The sequence below is a fragment of the Bufo gargarizans genome, chromosome 4 (genome assembly GCF_014858855.1).
Source record: "Bufo gargarizans isolate SCDJY-AF-19 chromosome 4, ASM1485885v1, whole genome shotgun sequence".
NCBI classification, from domain to species: Eukaryota; Metazoa; Chordata; class Amphibia; order Anura; family Bufonidae; genus Bufo; species Bufo gargarizans.
Genome location: NC_058083.1, coordinates 181,755,693 through 181,774,042, shown reverse-complemented (window position 1 = coordinate 181,774,042; position 18,350 = coordinate 181,755,693). Strand labels below are relative to the sequence as shown.

The following is an 18,350-nucleotide window of genomic DNA, read 5'->3' as shown; positions in this document are numbered from 1 at the left end:
TGTCATGGCAGCCGCCTGTGCACTGCATACAGCTCCACACACGAGACTGCGGAGAAGAGCGGGCACGGTGCGCTGGTAGGCTGTGAATTACCGATAGTACAGCTGCGCCATCAGGGGCCAGCTGGTGTGGTGGGGCCCCTGGGATGTGACCAGTGCTTGACTACACGGGGGCCTGATGCAACTTTCACAAATCCTCCCCCACTTTATGGGCCATATTACATAGCTGGTTGCACACAGGGGCAGCCATAGAGGTCTGTGGCCCTTGGTTTTAGAGGAGTAATGTGGGGATTTCATTGTGCCATAGTCTGTATATATAGAGCCCATATGGAGGCACCCAGAGTCCAGCAGCTTCACACTATGGTGTCCCAAAATCTCTGCACAGCCCTCAATATACGGGGCCGGCCGTCTGTGCACCGCATGACAGATGCGGACCCATTCACTTCAACGGCCTCTATTTTTTAGATCACGGACTCATTCAAGTTGAATGGGTCTGCAGAAACGCCCGTGGATTTGCAGTCCCCAATGCACAATTTAGGGCCGCCTGCATGAGCCCTAAATGCTGGTAATGAGTTATTATCGGTATATTAAGCTATAGACATGTACTACTTATAATCTTTATCATTCATTGTGGTTTTCAAATTTTTCCATAAAAAAAAATAGCTGTCTGTCATTTTGGAATAAGTTGTCCATAAAAAAATTAAAATTCTGGTTGGCAAGCCAGATCCTGTAGGATTTAATGCCAGGTATACAGGGATCCAGCAGAAGACAAATCATGGCAGACTTCATGGTAAGCTATAGGGATGAACGAACTTGTATTTTCTACAAGGTCCGGATTATCTAAGGCTATATTTACACTAGCGGCACGGACCTCCGGCAGGGTGAACAGCCTGTCGGATGCGTCCTGCCGCTAGTGAACGTGTGCCCCCAGACTGCCGCTCCGTCCCCATTGACTATAATGGGGGTGGGGCGGAGGCACGGCGAGAGGCTGCTGGAATAAAACTACGAAATGTCTGACATTTATTCCGGCAGCCCCTCGCCGGGACTCCGCCCTCCCCTCGTTATAGTCAATGGGGACGGAGCGGCAGTCCGGGGGCATACGGTCACTAGCGGCAGGACGGATCCGACAGGCTGTTCACCCGACTGAACAGCCTTCCGGAGCTCTGTGCCGCTAGTGTGAAAGTAGCCTTAGAATTTCGTTATAGATTCCACTACCACGGACTATAAGTTATGTAGCGGAATCCATAACGGAATTCTTAGATTTCCCGAACCTTGTACGCCAAGCTTGAAAACAGAAGTTCGCTCATCCCTAGTAAGCGATATTACAGAGGTATCCTGTGGTTAAAGCACAGCTATCCCTGTAATATAGTGCCGTATAGAGGAGTCATACTCACTGTGTGTGCTGCTGTTCTCTACACCATGATCATACCGTTTCTGTCCATTATACCAGAGCATACATAACTACAGTAGTGTCAGCCATTTATTGGACTGCAGTACAATATCCAGGCCATTCCCCGAGCTGAACTCCACAGACAGACCGGTTGTAGTCTCCACTATTCTTGAGATGTTTCCACATATCAGCCACTACGCTGCTGTGTTTAAAGGGGGTGTCCAGGCACACTCTTCCCTACTATCCAGTGCCCAGCAAGTATTGTGCATGGGTGGTATTCTACTTAATGGGAACCCTGCCCAATACTCTCAAGCCTCATAAAATGTACCAGCCAGTGTGCAGTTTGGGTGGCATTGTATGCCTGGACATTCCCTTTAAAAGGGAGAAAACTGGACAACTGTCAGGATCAACCTGCAATAAAGAACAGGTAAGTATTTATGTGGAAGATCCCACGCTGCCGTTACAGTTCTCCTGGCTGACCCAATTACAGCACATTGACAACACACCAGCCAATCACAGGCCTTCATGATGCACCAAAGAGGCCAGTGATTGGTTGCAGTGGTCGCATGTCAACATGATGCCACCGCTGCAGCCGGCTAAATAGAGCCCAACCAGGAGAACAAAGCGGCAGCATAAGATCTGCCAGCTAAGTACTTATCAGGCAGATCCAATGCTGCTGCTACAGTTCTCCTGGCTGGCCCAATTGCCTGGCTGCAGCCAATCACTGGCCTCAGAGCAGCAAAGAGGCCAGTGATTGGCTGCAGCGCTCACATGTTGTCAACATGGTGTCACCACTGCAGCTGGGTAAATAGTGCCCAAAAAGAGCCAGAAAGTAAATAACTCAAAGATAAGTACTAATTCACGTAGAAAAGTCATAGAGAAATATCAAGGCTAACGGGATAATTAAAAATCCCTTATTATATCAAATGGGTAGGGGTACAGGAGTGCCATATAGCTAAATACGGAAACGAAAACAAGCTTCCACAAAAACTACAATAAGATACTAAAAGGAATGGATGAGAGAGAACTATCCCTATTTCACCCTGGATATTTCTGAGCCCAGGGTTGCCCCCTGATGGTGGAGGTTCCCTGTCCCCGTTCCTAAATCTCTTATATCCCTATTACAACCCTAAATACATAAAGAAATAGATAAACAAAACATTATTAAGTGACCCCCAATGCGTTTCACCTACACCTGGAGGTTCATCAGGGGGTGATCTGAAGCAATGATGGTAAATAATAACAAATATTAGCAACAAAAATAAATAAATATATATATATATGGATGAAATGAAAATTGAAGATGATGGCACTTAATGCCTATATCGTAAGGGTAAGAGTCTCCAGGACCGTTTGGTTCATAGTCATTATACCGGCCCCAAGAGGGAGGGTACCTGGCTTGATAGGAAACCCTCTGGACTTTTTAGGTGTGGTACCTGCAAAGCATGTCATTTTATACGTACTACCAAAACTGTTACTTGCTCTGCCACTGAACGTGTCTTTTCGATTAGGGATTTCATTAACTGTAAAACAAAGGGTGTAATCTATATTTGCCAGTGTACATGTCCAAAAGATTATATTGGCAAGACATATAGAGAATTTAGGCGGAGGGTCTGCGACCATATTAATGATATTGTCAAACTCAATAATACACCAGTTGCTAATCCTATTAATGATTATCACAATGAGGACTATTTGTTTCTCTGCCCTTGAGGTGGTACCTTTGCCCCCCAGAAAAGGTGACTGGGATCGCAAGATCCTCCAAAAAGAGACTGAATGGATCTACCGTTTCTGATCCCAGTCACCTGTAGGCTTAAATGAAAGATTGACCATACGCAATACAAATGAGAAAACACAGCCGGCACTAGTGAACGCGGTACGGTGCAGGTAACGTGCTCTCAGCAACCATGCAAAAAATCTAGTGGCGCTCAGCCAGAGTGAAAAACCAAATGTCATCAAAGGTAAAAGAAAAAAGAGAAGGCGGCACTCACCGAATCTTCATCAAGTCGTAGCTTTCTGGGTTAAAACATAGCGGGTGTGGGTCACAATTCACAGAAGAAAAAGGCAACAGCCGTTTCGCGCAACAATCGCGCTTTGTCAAGCCTCCTGTGACGTGAAAGGGGAGCGCCATATATACCTGTCTCCTCCCTGAACGTCACTGCTAAACAGGTGCATCCATAAAATCTTCGGATCACCTTTGTGTATAAATTAAAACATTAAAATCATACAAAGACAGCAAGGTCATTCTTGTCACAGGTATTGGGGCGCGTAGCCCCAATACCTGTGACAATCAATCTTTTATGTTCTCTAAATCGCACGTACAGGGGTCTATGAGTCTTACCGATGTAAAATCTTTCACACGGACAAAAAATCGCATACACTACATCAAAAATGCGATTTTAAACAATTGGCATATGCTCCAGAGAGATGAGCAATTAATCGATAAAGTCAAAAATAAACCGATTGTCAGCTTTAAACAGGCGAAAACCATAGGAGATATTGTCACTAGTACTTATCTACCCTACACAGGTAAAACCTGGTTGGATAGATGGAGCCCCAAGGGAAACTTTAAATGTGGACACTGCGCAATGTGTAACTTCATACGCACAGGGTTCAGATCGGACATTATGTAGTGTATGCGATTTTTTGTCCGTGTGAAAGATTTTATATCAGTAAGACTCATAGACCCCTGTACGTGGGATTTAGAGAACATAAAAGATCGATTGTCACAGGTATTGGGGCTACGCGCCTCATAGAACACATTAAGTGTTAAAGTGTACAGGCATTGAGAGAGTTAACCTACCAGTTAGGGGTGGTGATAGAAAGGGCATTTTATTACGAGAAGCCCAATGGATTATCAAAACTAATGCTATGGGAGGTTTAGGCTTCAATGACAAGAATGACCTTGCTGTCTTTGTATGATTTTAATGTTTCAATTTATACACGAAGGTGATCCGAAGATTTGATTGATGCACCTGTTTAGCAGTGACGTGCAGGGAGGAGACAGGTATATATGGCGCTCCCCTTTCACGTCACAGGAGGCTTGACAAAGCGTGATTGTTGCGCGAAACGGCTGTTGCCTTTTTCTTCTGTGAATTGTGACCCACACCCGCTATGTTTTAACCCGAATAAAGCTACGACTTGATGAAGATTCGGTGAGTGCCGCCTTCTCTTTTTTCTTCTACCTTTGATGAAAGATTGACCTTTACCTGTTTTATTTGAGTTGCTCCTCCTGCTGTCTCCTTGTCATTTCATTTGCTTGGCCTCTACTATTATGGTGTTCATTAACCGGTTTATTGGTGCGGAAAGCACCTTGCGAATTGGTGACACACATTAGTCACCTCATCTTGCTTCAGTGCCTAGGGGGCCCCTGATGATTGAGTAAGGGACCCCCTCTTTTTGTTTATTTCTCTAATACTGTATTAATCATATGTCTAATATATTCATCATTTGAAGCTTCCTCTCTTTTATGCACTAATGGTTTTACTTGACTATATTCAAGTACATATGCGCTTTTTTTGCGCACTGTAAAAATGTTACTTGCGTTCCACTGATGCGCTTCATCTACAGGAAGTCATCTGATGCGTTCCACGGTGCGTGTCCCCGAACTGGTAGCGCTTAAAATTTGAGAGCTGTTGCCTCAATCATTAGCTGCATAGCTCTGCATCCTGCTGGACATATATTAGTGGGCTCTCCGCACCAGTAAGTAACTTAGTTAACTATGTTAACCATTCTGTGTTATCTTAGTGGGGTTACTTTGGTATATTTGTTCATAGGCTGTTATCCCTTGGCTGGCTCACTTCATCTTTGGCGGTTATCCTGTCCCACTACTTGTTCAGGAGCTAAGTATCATCATCTAGTCTCCTTTATCTACTTTATATTAAGTGCCATCATCTGTAATTTTCATTTCATCCCTATATATATATATATATATGTATAATATATTTTTTTTTGCTAATATTTGTTCGTTTTTACCCATTGTGACGAATACCGTACTCCGACTGACGTCGGACGTTAAATACGTAGAGCCAGCGAGATACGGTATGGTCACTGGTTACCAAGGCGTGACGTTACACCCTGCTGGAGGAGCGGGCAAGGTCAGTCTTCGTACAGTTTTTACAGATTCCTCCTGTCCACATGGGCACAGAGAGGCAACCAGCTGAGAGAGCCTTTTCACTGCCCCAGTGAACAGCGCGTTCTCAGCCCGGAAAGACTGCCACCAGTTCCTTGTTTTATTTAAGCCCAGTCCGCTAACGGTATTATATAGGGTAAGAAAACAAACCCGCGGTAGCGTATTACTAGGCTGAAACATGAACGTGGGGATTCGTGATCAAGATACCAGACAGCACAAAATTAAATTATATATTTAATCGCCTTAAGGGCTCACTAGAAATAACACTTTACACACAAAGAATATATACAGTGGTCTGAGGTTACAAGTACAGATGGCGTGGTAGAAACAGGGTTAAGCAGAACAAAAGTCAGTTTACCAGGAATAGGAGTCCTTTGGGTGGTGATGAGTTCTTAGCTGTAGTCACATGGAGGGCAGTGATGTCAGCAGGTTGCAGGTCCCTCTAAATATATGGCACGATGTGACTCTCCTTCAGAAAAAAGACATGCCCGCTTGCTGGCACAAGCCTTTTAACCTGTAGCCGGCCCCTCCCCTCCCACAAAACCGATTAGGGCTCATGGCTCCAGACCAGAATGTCGCAGGGAGGTGGTTCTGGGACCAATGGATCCGCCCGGGATCCGGCTCCCAGTAGAGTCCAAGCATGGTACCGTTATTTGGTTTCTGTGGGGAGATATGTATATCTCCCCTCCCTGGCATCCCACCACCAAGCTATGACCACAAGCCTGTTTATCATTGCCACAGGGACACAAATATGTATCTGGTTTATGTCTGTGATGGATGGGCGATTCATAATTCCTTATAAATCGCTAGTTCCGTGATGTCTGATGATGTGCATTGAACAGGGGAATGCCCTAGACCCCCTGCAGGGAAGTTTTTCCTGTTCCATTAGCTGGGTTTCTGGCTGGCTGAATGGATGTGTGAAATTGTAAACAAAGGTGGCCTGCAAGAAGTTCTCTGTCAGTTGGCTGGGCTTTGAAGCAGGGCCCCTTCCTGTGGAGCTCACTACATCTGCTACCTTTCAGCAGATAGTTGGTGTGGGGACATGGCTGCCAGTAAATATTAATCCATATTCCTCACACCCATCATTACTTCACATCACCCGCTGATGAACCTCCAGGTGTAGGTGAAACACGTTGGGGTCATTAAATATATATTTTTTAAATCTATTTCTTTATGTATTTAGGGTTGTAATAGGGATATAATAAATTTCGGAATGGGGACAGGTAACCTCCACCATCAGGGGGCAACCCGGGGCTTAGAAATATCCAGGGTGAAATAGGGATAGTTCTCTCTCATCCATTCCTTTTGGTATCTTATTGCAGTTTTTTGTGGAAAATTGTTTTCGTTTCCGTATTTAGCCATATGGCATTATATTTTTAATTATGGGCACTCTTGTACCCCTACCCATTTGATATAATAAAGGGGATTTTTAATTATCACGTTAGCCTTGATATTTTGTCTGTAAATAGTGCCCAGCCTGAGGAACCAAACGGCAACACAGGATCTGCCAGGTAGGTACTTACCAGTTCTTTATTGCAGGCTGATGTAGAGGGTTGTCCGATTTTCTCTTAAAACCAAGCAAGCCTTTTAATTTGTCTGCAAATAGCTTAGTCCTGTTGCTTTATATATTACCACCTCACTTGGGCAGTATGTGCATTTCATAATACCTGTTGTGAGAAATCACTGTTTCTTAGGTCTAAGATATTAATATTTTTCCTTTTTTTCTCTTTTTACACAGTAAATGGTAACTGGAATTGCCACCATGTCTGAACTTATTGAAATACAACCTGGGAAGATGTTCGGTGTTCGCTTTTCAAACGCAGTTACGTCTGTTTTCTTGGACACTAATGAGCAGATAATGGAGACAGTTCAAGTGAACAAAGAATCTGAATTATCCAACCCTGTAAAACACCGTGTTCTCTTCATGGATTCTGCTCACCAAAAGCACACGGAGATCCCTATTTCCATTCTAGGTCTTGAAGACCTTGAAGAACTGCACTTAGAGAAAAACCATATTGAAGTCATCCCAAAGGAGATCTGCCAGTTTCACAATATCAAAGTCCTCTACCTGAATAACAACAATATTGTTCACATTTCTGAGGAACTAGGGGAGCTAAAGAATCTGCAGAGTTTAGACCTTAGCATGAACCCACTCAATTGCAACTCATTAGATGTCATAAGCAAGGTCCATCAACTTCGAGAGCTGAGACTTTACGACATAAACCTTGAAGACTTCCCAGTTGAGCTGTGCAAGCGCCTTCTTCATTTACAACTTCTTGGCTTGTCCAACAACAAACTAAAGTCTCTCCCACCAGAAGTTAGTAATTTAATACATCTCAAAGAAATATACCTGCAGAATAACGCCCTTAAGTTATTTCCCAAACAGATATGTGCTCTGAAAGCTCTAGAGGTTGTCGATCTTGAAAAAAATAAGCTGACGTCTCTACCTGTAGAAATTGGATCATTACCTAATCTTGTTAAACTTTTCATTAGTTTCAATAAGCTTTCCACCATCCCAAAGACACTTTGTCAGTGCAAGAAGTTGGCTGTTCTTGACCTCTCTGGAAATTGCCTGCACAAGCTTCCTCATGGCATCAGTGAGTTGAAAGAGCTAAAAGAACTTGGACTGTCAAATAATGAATTAAAAAAGCTGCCAACTAGGATATGCCATTTGCATTCCCTTTGTGTGCTCTATCTGAAAAACACTGGCTTGTCTTTGTTACCCGTTGCATTTGCAAAACTAGAATCTCTAAAGATACTAGATCTCAGCCAAAATTGTTTCACCAGTTTCCCCCCTGAAATTTGTGGTCTTGCGCAGCTTCAAGTCTTATCGATGGATGACAATTTAATGAGCATGGTAAGTCTGCGTTATTTATTAAGACAAATGAATACATCTCTTTCTAGATCCTTCTAAAGGCATTGATTTTATCTCCCCCTCATCCTGAGGACTTGTTATGGTAAGGCCCCAGTAGAAATGCCACACCCTGCTATGACTACAACTTACACCAAGTTAAATTAAGCAGCTAAAGGGTTTTTACCAAGCTGAACGCCTATCTATTCACTGGATAGGGGATAGACATCTGATCGGTGGGGGTCTGACTGCTGGGACCACCACTAGTCCTGAGAACAGGGATCCCAATACCTCCAAATAAATGTAGCAGTGGTTGAGTATGCCGCCATTCCTTTTAGTTTCTGTGGGACTACTGGAGGTAGCTAAACATTTGGCCCTTCACTACAGTCCCATAAAGTATGAATGGAGTGGCAGCTCATTTTCGACCACCACTCCATTCATTTGAGAGAATTTGGACCCCCATTCTCAGGAAAAGAGGGGATCCCAACAGTCAGACTCCCGCCACTCAGATGCTAATCCCGTTTCTTTTAGATCGGGGATATGTGTTCATCTTCCATCCAGTTCTGTTTGTTTTAGTGACTTGCAGAAAACTGCAGACTGGAAATATTGCCTGATGATCAAGAGGCACATGCCTGATGATCAAAAGACCAGTTTCTAAAGCATTCTATACGGCCCAATTAAAAATATGTACTAAAGACCCAAACTTGAACTTAATACTCCATGGGTTAGGGCTTTAGGTGGCAGCGGTTGTGATGTAGTTTCCCAGCAATCCTCCTCTGTATTTGGACTATTTACCTATTGATGCATTGGCTAGGAATGTGACAGTACCCGTCACCTCCCTGATCGGCACATGATCACCTTGACTAACTCCAGAGCTGGACTACCGGGAAGCTACATGATATGTCAACAGCCTTGCCAGGGAAGATGTAGTCTGTTGAGCCTGCCACCTGTGCCCACCCCTTCCTTTTTTCTTTCACAACCAGACCTTACATTGCATTTTGAAGATGTCTCAAAATGACAGCGTGATTATATTGTAATGCTAGACAAAATTCAAGTCTTGCGCAGGATGGAGTCAATCTCCAAAGACGTTTGTTTCCAGCCATGCAGATATTTTGGATCACTGCTTTCCTATCTCCTCCATAGCATGACAACTTCAGCAAGCTTGTTCATCGCAGCGCCTTGACACAGGACACTTATTGGAAATGAGCATTATTAGGAACGCTCCTTCCCGATAATTGCCCTTATCTTTGGGAATGGCATCCTAGAAGGGACTAAAAGCATAGCCTTTCTCAGTTAGTCTCTGTTCGTGCTTCCATCAGAAGTATTTGATGGAAAGACTAGTGCAGCATGCAGCGCAGTTGTTCCTGCCACGGCAGAACATAAAAGATTTTAAGTCACTGGGGTTGCTGGCTGCTATTGGTGTCCTCTGTTATTTTTTTTCCTGTGACGGAACTGAAAAAAACAGAGCTTTGGTTTTCATTGAGTTGTTCAGAAGATAATAAAGAGGATCTTTGTTCCTTTTATAGATTACTCCAGAAGTGAGATCCTTAAAAATGCTGTCATATCTTGGGATCACTGGGAACAGATTCACTGCGTTCCCTGAAGAAATCTTGCAGCTTGAGTCGTTGGAAAAACTTTATATCGGACAAGATCTTGGTGTACGACTTTCAAGTTTACCGGACAACATTTTTATGCTGAAGGTAAAACCATCATTTTTAATAGTTAATTAATGCATTTCTTAGGCTATTTTCACACTTGCATTTTGCCTGATCCGACAGGGATCAGCAAAAACTCTTCCGTTACTGATAATATAACCATCTGCATCCGTTATGAACGGATCCGGTTGTATTATCTTTAACATAGCCATGACGGATCTGGCAGTAAAACCATTGTAAGTCAATGGGGGACGGATCCGTTTTGTACTGTGTCAGAGAAAACTGATCCGTCTCCATTCACTTGCTCCGCATCTCATGACGGAAAAAAAAACACAGCATGCTGCAGTTTGCTCTCCGGTATGAGAATGGAACCAAACGCATTTTGGAGCATTCCATTCTGTTCAGTTCAGTTTTGTCCCTATTGACAATGAATGGGGACAAAACTGAAGCGTTTTTTCCCGGTATTGAGCCCCTATGACGGATCTCAATACCGGAAAATGTAAACGCAAGTGTGAAAGTAGCCTTAGGTTACAGTGTAAGAATGTGTGAGCATATCAGAGACATAAATTATAATAAGTGCAAGCCAAGATTCGTGGTCCGCTCACCTCTGGACACAATGTAATGTAGATTGCCAAGCACTTACTTAGTTCATACCCCTAATGAATACACAAGTCAGTAAATGCATTGTAGTCAGGCAGTCTTCATACAAAGTTACAATACATTATTGATTTTTTTATGTTTAGATTAATATATATACATACATACATAATATAAGAATCATTAACATAGAAAAAATAAATAAAAAAAACATACATGTGTATAAAACCTGCTTCACGTATGTCAGTTGTTTTAGTCCGGGTGCTGGACACAACTGATATAGGTGTACTGCGCGTCAGTGCACAGATCCGGCATCTATACACTGATAGCGGCGGCATCCAGCTTCACCACTAATGCATCAGATGTATAAGAACGATCACAGTTCTGGCTTTAGGTCCCCTCTGGCGTTTTCTGCTTCTCTCTGGAGAGGGACTGACCCTGATCGCCAGATATATGTGAAGGGGCCTTAAAACTACAATTGTAACTGTAGAGAGGTAAGCCCAAGGTACGGCGACACAGCGATTTTGTGCGCAACATGTCTCATGCGTCCAAGTGTCGCAGTGTGGCAGGGCAGCCATAGAAATGAGTGGAGTCGCAGTGCAATCTGCACATTCCCTGCGACCAAAACCCCAGAATCAAACTGCGAAAGCAAACGTGCGAGTCGTACTGTGATCCCATTCATTTCTATGACTGCCCTGCTACACTGTGATACTTGGAACACGTGTCACGTCTAAATTCACTGTGTAGCCATACCTTTAGTGTTTTCTTATAGCAAAGAATAGTTTCACACAAAATACCGCATCTTGAGTAATACAATCCAGAAATACGCCTTAATAAATGACCCCCTTTTCTTTTTATATACATGCATGTTTTATTTGTATTTTATAGATTGATAGTTTACTTTATATTATACATATTTTCTATACTGTCCTGAACAAATAAATAAGAAGAAATAATATATTGTACCTTTGAAGACGGCCAAGGGAGCCTGACCCCAATGCAATTAAACACAATAAATAATAAAAAAAATGAATATAATAAATTACTGTCATTGCATTGGATACCATGGGATTATTAATCTTTGGTTCCATCTAGAATCTGAAAGAATTGTACATTGAAAACAATAACCTGGAATTTCTTCCATCCACATTGAACTTGCTGCTTAATCTTGAAGTCTTGGATTGCCACAATAATAACCTGAAGCAGCTACCAGATGCCATATGTCACCTTCATGGTAAAGTACTTGATGTTACAATACAGTTCTGCCCTTTTTCTTATCATTCAAACATTTACTAGGTTAAAAAAAAATAGCAAAATGTTCTTATTTTGTGCTTAGGTTTGCAAAAACTGCTTCTTCAAAATAACCAGCTGACCAGTCTACCAGATAACCTGGACATGTTAGACAAGTTGGACCTGCTCTTACTAGATGACAATCCAATGGTGGATCCACCTGCAGCAGTGTGCGGCCTCGGGAGAAGTGCTGTATGGGAATACTTACGAGAGAAAAGGCGAAAACATGCGCTGACAACAAAGGTAACTATAATACTGTAATCCTCTATGATTTATTCACTGATTGTCCCATGAAAAATATTCTACAGTTTTCAAACTGGGGAGATCGCTGGATCCAAGTGAGGTACAGGGCTGGTTCTAGAAAGAGGTTGTCATTAGAGATGAGCGAATTCTTTTACTGGTAAGAGCAGAATTGCGTTATGGATTCCGTTACCACGGACCGTAATGAAATTCTATGACTGAATGCATAACGGAAACAGGACGGATCTGTTATGCAGGCCATAGACTTCTATTATGACGGAATGAATAACGGAAGGCCTCTAACGGCATTCCGTTATGCATTCAGTCATGGAATTGCGTTATGGTCCGTGGTCACAGAATCCATAAGCGATAGGGAAGGGTGTTGTAGGTGCAACGTTGACACGGCTGTTGCACCAAACAGTTCATTTGCATAATACATTTAGGGTACACACTGTCCGGGTTCTGTCGCTCTCTAATGCACAGATCCATTATAGGTCAACGGAATCCATCAAACTCAATGGATCAGTCCTATCAGAAGCTGTGACATCACACAGAGCAGGGCTTTACATGCATAATCTATGAAGTCACTGACTTAGGATATGTAATAGGGGATAGGAGTGGAGACGGCTCCATGTCACAAGGCATCGTTATTAACCGGAACACTTTTCAGTATGGTTATGTGAAAGTGAGCAAAGCTATTTGTATCCTGACAAAATCCTTTTCATGTTTTCCTTTAAGATCCAAGCTTTATGGCGTGGAGTAATGGTACGGAAAGGACTCGGACCCTATGCTTACCTTCTTCAGCTTGGGAAAAACGGAAAGAAATCCAAAAAGGACAAAAAAGGGAAGAGCAAAGGCAAGAAGGGCAATTCAAAAGGAAAGAAAAAGTAGAAAGGTTTCCTAAAAATCGCCGTGCTTGTAAAAGGGATAAACTATATACTATCAATACGGAAATACATTCCAGGAAGACATATCTACACAGTGTGAAAGGGGATAGTAGAGATTTCATATCTTCCTTCAGTAATTCTTGACTTCTCAGACTAATCAAAGTAACTACTGTATTATTATTAGTAATGACATTCTGCTGTACTTTCATAATGACAGTGTGCGGGAGATGTACCAAACTGGTGTAAAGCTGTCCACAGCAACCAATCAGATTCCAGCTTTCATTTTGCAAAGGAGATCTGAAAAATAATAGGTGGAATCTGATTGGTTGGAGTAGGCAACTAGGGCAGTTTTGATAAATCTTCCCCTATTTGTTTCTCAGCAAGAGATTAAGGGTCCATTCACACGTCCGTGGTGTATTGCGGATCTGCAAATTGCGGATCCACAATATACCCGGCCAGCACCCCCCATAGAACTGCCTATTCTTGTCCGCAATAGGGCATGTTCTATTTTTTTGCGGAGCCGCGGCCCGGAAGTTCGGGGCCACGCTCCGGAAATGCAGATGCGGAGAGCACATAGTGTGCTCTCCGTCTACCGTTTTGCCCCATTGAGAATGAATGGGTCCGCACCCGTTCCCGATATTGCTGAATGGATGCGGACCTATTTGCGGACGTGTGAATGGACCCTAAAGGGGTTATCTCACAATAAATATTCATCACATCATACGGACTCCGACTATTCGGACCAGAGAACGAGGGGTCCCTGACTCCCCTCTCTGAATGAAGCGGTAGTGCACATGCCAGTCCATTCACTTCTACAGGGCTGAAGTAGACAGTTCTCTGTGAGTCCCATGGAAGTGAAGGGAGCGGTGGACCAACATGCACACTACTGATTCATTCATGTTCTCTGGAACACTGGGGGTCCTAGCGGTAAAACCCTCCACAATCCAGTATTAATCACCTTTCTTGTGAATAGGTGATAATACTTTTTGGGGGATAACCCCTTTAAACTCCTAAAGGGTTGTCAACCCCAAAAATAAACAGTTTATTTTCATATTACTGTTGTCAGATGCTGTAAGCTCTTGATTTCAGTTCTTTTCACCATAATTAAACACTGTTCATACCAATCTGCAAGATCCCCCGTGTTCAAGAGAAGATACATTTTTGTAATCAGAGTGTATTTTTCGACATTCTATCCTTAAAGGGGTATTACCATCTCAGACAATGGGGGCATATCGCTAGGATATGCCCCCATTGTCTGATAGGTGCGGGTCCCACACCTACAACGAGAACGAAGCGGGGAGCGCTGTGGCTGGAGGACCCCGGATTTCCCGGGGTCCGTCCACCACCAAGCGCTGCTCCCATAGAAGGGAATGGCAGCGCACCGCACATGTGCGGCCTATGCTCCCATTCATTTCTATGGGGCAGACGGCAATAGTCTCAGCAAGAGATTAAGGGTCCATTCACACGTCCGTGGTGTATTGCGGATCTGCAAATTGCGGATCCACAATACACCCGGCCAGCACCCCCCATAGAACTGCCTATTCTTGTCCGCAATAGGGCATGTTCTATTTTTTTGCGGAGCCGCGGCCCGGAAGTTCGAGGCCACGCTCCGGAAATGCAGATGTGGAGAGCACATAGTGTGCTCTCCGTCTACCGTTTTGCCCCATTGAGAATGAATGGGTCCGCACCCGTTCCCGATATTGCTGAATGGATGCGGACCTATTTGCGGACGTGTGAATGGACCCTAAAGGGGTTATCTCACAATAAATATTCATCACATCATACGGACTCCGACTATTCGGACCAGAGAACGAGGGGTCCCTGACTCCCCTCTCTGAATGAAGCGGTAGTGCACATGCCAGTCCATTCACTTCTACAGGGCTGAAGTAGACAGTTCTCTGTCAGTCCCATGGAAGTGAAGGGAGCGGTGGACCAACATGCACACTACTGATTCATTCATGTTCTCTGGAACACTGGGGGTCCTAGCGGTAAAACCCTCCACAATCCAGTATTAATCACCTTTCTTGTGAATAGGTGATAATACTTTTTGGGGGATAACCCCTTTAAACTCCTAAAGGGTTGTCAACCCCAAAAATAAACAGTTTCTTTTCATATTACTGTTGTCAGATGCTGTAAGCTCTTGATTTCAGTTCTTTTCACCATAATTAAACACTGTTCATACCAAGCTGCAAGATCCCCCGTGTTCAAGAGAAGATACAGTTTTGTAATCAGAGTGTATTTTTCAACATTCTATCCTTAAAGGGGTATTACCATCTCAGACAATGGGGGCATATCGCTAGGATATGCCCCCATTGTCTGATAGGTGCGGGTCCCACACCTACAACGAGAACAAAGCGGGGAGCGCTGTGGCTGGAGGACCCGGATTTCCCGGGGTCCGTCCACCACCAAGCGCTGCTCCCATAGAAGTGAATGGCAGCGCACCGTGCATGTGCGGCCCATGCTCCCATTCATTTCTATGGGGCAGACGGCAATAGTCGAGCCAGAGCTCGGCTATTTTCGGCGGCCCTATAGAAATGAATAGAGGGTGGCTCCTCATGCGCAGTGCGCCCTCCGTTCATTTCCCGGCTCTGTTCTCATTGTAGGTGCGGGACCCGCACCTATCAGACAATGGGGGCATATCCTAGCGATATACTCCCATTGTCTGAGATGGGAAAACCCCTTTAAAGGGTTGTCTCACTTCACCAAATAACATTTATCATGTAGAGAAAGTTAATACAAGGCACTTAGTAATGTATTGTTATTATCCACATTGCCTCCTTTGCTGGCTGGATTCATTTTTCAATCACATTATACACTGCTCGTTTCCATGGTTACAACCACCCTGCAATCCAGCAGCGGTGGTCGTGCTTGCACACTATAGGAAAACGCACCAGCCTATGTGCATGACCACGGTCTTGGAAACCAGAGAGGCCGGCACTTTTTCTATAGCGTGCAAGCACGACCACCGCTGCTGGATTGCAGGGTGGTTGTAACCATGGAAACGAGCAGTGTATAATGTGATTGAAAAATGAATCCATCCAGCAAAGGAGGCAATATGGACAATCACAATACATTAGTAAGTGCTATTCTCTACATGATAAATGCCACTTGCTGAAGTGAGACAACCAAGGACATCAATGTTTGAGGGGTCTGACCACCTGGACCCCATCAGTCAGCAGAATGAAGGGATTGCAGCACTCTCTGGAGCACCTTGTATGTTTATCAGGGCACAGGGCAGTGTACATGCATGCAGCTACGCCTGGCAACTCTGGCCCAGGAACCAAGTGCTGTGACCCCTATGTTCTGCTCATCATAGGGGTTGGACTTACCCTGATCACACATTTATCACCTTCAGTATGAAAACCTCTTTAACTCTCAGTTTACAAATCAATAATCATGTGTACAAATTACTTTTTTAACCTTTTTTTTTTTCAATTTATATCTATTTGACATTACGTAATAATAATATGGGGGGAATTATCAAAACTGTATCCCACTAAGTTTGGGGGTTCTCCACCGCTTACAGCATTTTTGTTAAGTGACCAGGGCTTAGGGTACTTTCACACTTGTGGCAGAGGATTCCGGCAGGCAGTTCCGCCACCAGAACTGCCTGCCGGATCTGGCAATCCGGATGCAAACTGATGGAATTGTTCTGACGGATCCGGATGCGGACCTGTCTGACAAATGCATTGCAATAACGGATCCCTCTCTCCGGTGTCATCCGGAAAAACGTATCCGGTATTAATTCTTTTTTTGCATTTTTAAAGGTCTGCGCATGTGGACCGAAAAGCCAGATCTGTTTTGCCCGAACACTTAATTGCGGATCCGGCACTTATACACTTCAATGTAAATTAATGCCGGACTGAACTGATGCATCCTGAACGGATTGCTCTCCCTTCAGAATGCATTAGAATAAAACTGATCAGTTCTTTTCCGGTATTGAGCTCCTTTGACGGAACTCAATACCGGAAAACAAAAACGCCAGTGTGAAAGTACCCTTAGTGGAAGTAGGTGGGCCCGAAGTCTTAGTAAATCTGCCCTCTAGTCTAGTTGTTGTGTCGGATTAGACTAATATATGATATTTTTTTAATCATGGCAAATACATATCCATCATTATTATTCCATGTGCCATTTGAATTTACCAGGTTAAATCTATATTGTCTGTAATTTGTAAAAACTGCAATTGTACTTTGTGACTGAATTAATATTGAGCTAAATAAATCATTTTGGATTAATTCTAGAAGTCGTAATTGCATTTATACATTTCTCTCGAATACCACTACTTACTTCTGAAAGTGGCGTTTACCCTACTTATAGAAGTGCAGTGTATAATCCGTAAAATCCTTATGTTTATTATTTTATTGGGATTATATTCATATATTGAAATCATTTTAACTAGAAAACAGTTAATTTTTCTTTTAATCAAGTTGTGTGGTGCTTGTATCTGTACATTTGGATGCCAGGACAGACATTGGCCACTAGGTGGTGTCCTGTACAAGGCACCTAAGGAAACCAGGCCCTCTGTTCACAAAGAACTACATTATGTTTTGTAAAACTATGGAATTTCACATAAAACATATTTTTAAGATGTTGCGGGCACTGGAGAAATGTCTGCTAGGAGTTTTCCCACTGGCTTCTCAGAGTAAAACATAGGGGGAGATTTATCAAAATTGGTGCAGAGGAAATCTGACTTAGTTGCCCCTAGCAACCAATCAGATTGATCCTTTCATTTTCCAAAGGAGCTCTGGAAAATGAATGGTGGAATCTGGTTGCTATGGACAACTAAGTCATTTTTCTTTTGCACCAGTTTGGATATATCTCCTCTATAGTTCTTTGTAATGACGGACCCTGTCAATATTTCATGCTGATCGTTTATGAGGAAGCATGAAACTAATAACAGGTTCCCTTTCAGAAAAAAAAAACTTAGCTTATTCAGATGACGCTAAGTAGAACATTTGAAAGCAGGTATGAAATGTGTTCAGATCTTTTGTACAGAGCACCATAGACAAGGTACTTCCTGCAGAATGATGGTTTCTTGTTTCCAATACCGGCCAAACCGGTTCTGTAAGCAAGCAGAGGAATTTCATAATATCCAGTAAACATCATTTCCAGTGCCCATAAAGCTCAGCCATTTCACTTGCATAGGAAGGTTAAAGGGGTTGTCTCACTTCAGAAAATGGCATTTATCATGTAAAGAAAGTTAATAGAAGGCACTTACTAATGTATTGTGATTGTCCATATTGTCTCCTTTGCTGGCTAGACTCATTTTTCCATCAAATTTTACACCTCTTGTTTCCATGGTTATGACCAG

The 18,350-nt window shown here is 43.2% G+C and overlaps 1 protein-coding gene across 1 annotated transcript; it reads left to right on the top strand.

The window, feature by feature from the left end:
• The first annotated feature begins 59 nt into the window (after positions 1 to 59).
• Positions 60 to 13,309, top strand: LRRIQ4 (leucine rich repeats and IQ motif containing 4). Its single transcript, XM_044292114.1, has 6 exons — positions 60 to 75; positions 7,258 to 8,376; positions 9,897 to 10,070; positions 11,718 to 11,856; positions 11,959 to 12,155; positions 12,891 to 13,309. Exons 2-6 carry the CDS (start codon positions 7,261 to 7,263, stop codon positions 13,041 to 13,043), a joined length of 1,779 nt encoding a protein of 592 aa, XP_044148049.1. The 5' UTR covers positions 60 to 75; positions 7,258 to 7,260; the 3' UTR covers positions 13,044 to 13,309.
• The last annotated feature ends 5,041 nt before the right edge of the window (positions 13,310 to 18,350 follow it).

Excerpts from the sequence above, each read along its gene's own strand:
- LRRIQ4 (XM_044292114.1), top strand. The coding sequence starts at position 7,261 with ATGGTAACTGGAATTGCCACCATGTCTGAACTTATTGAAATACAACCT. Across the intron at positions 10,071-11,717 it reads ACAACATTTTTATGCTGAAG|AATCTGAAAGAATTGTACAT; the intron begins GTAAAACCATCA and ends GGTTCCATCTAG. Across the intron at positions 11,857-11,958 it reads TGCCATATGTCACCTTCATG|GTTTGCAAAAACTGCTTCTT; the intron begins GTAAAGTACTTG and ends TTTTGTGCTTAG.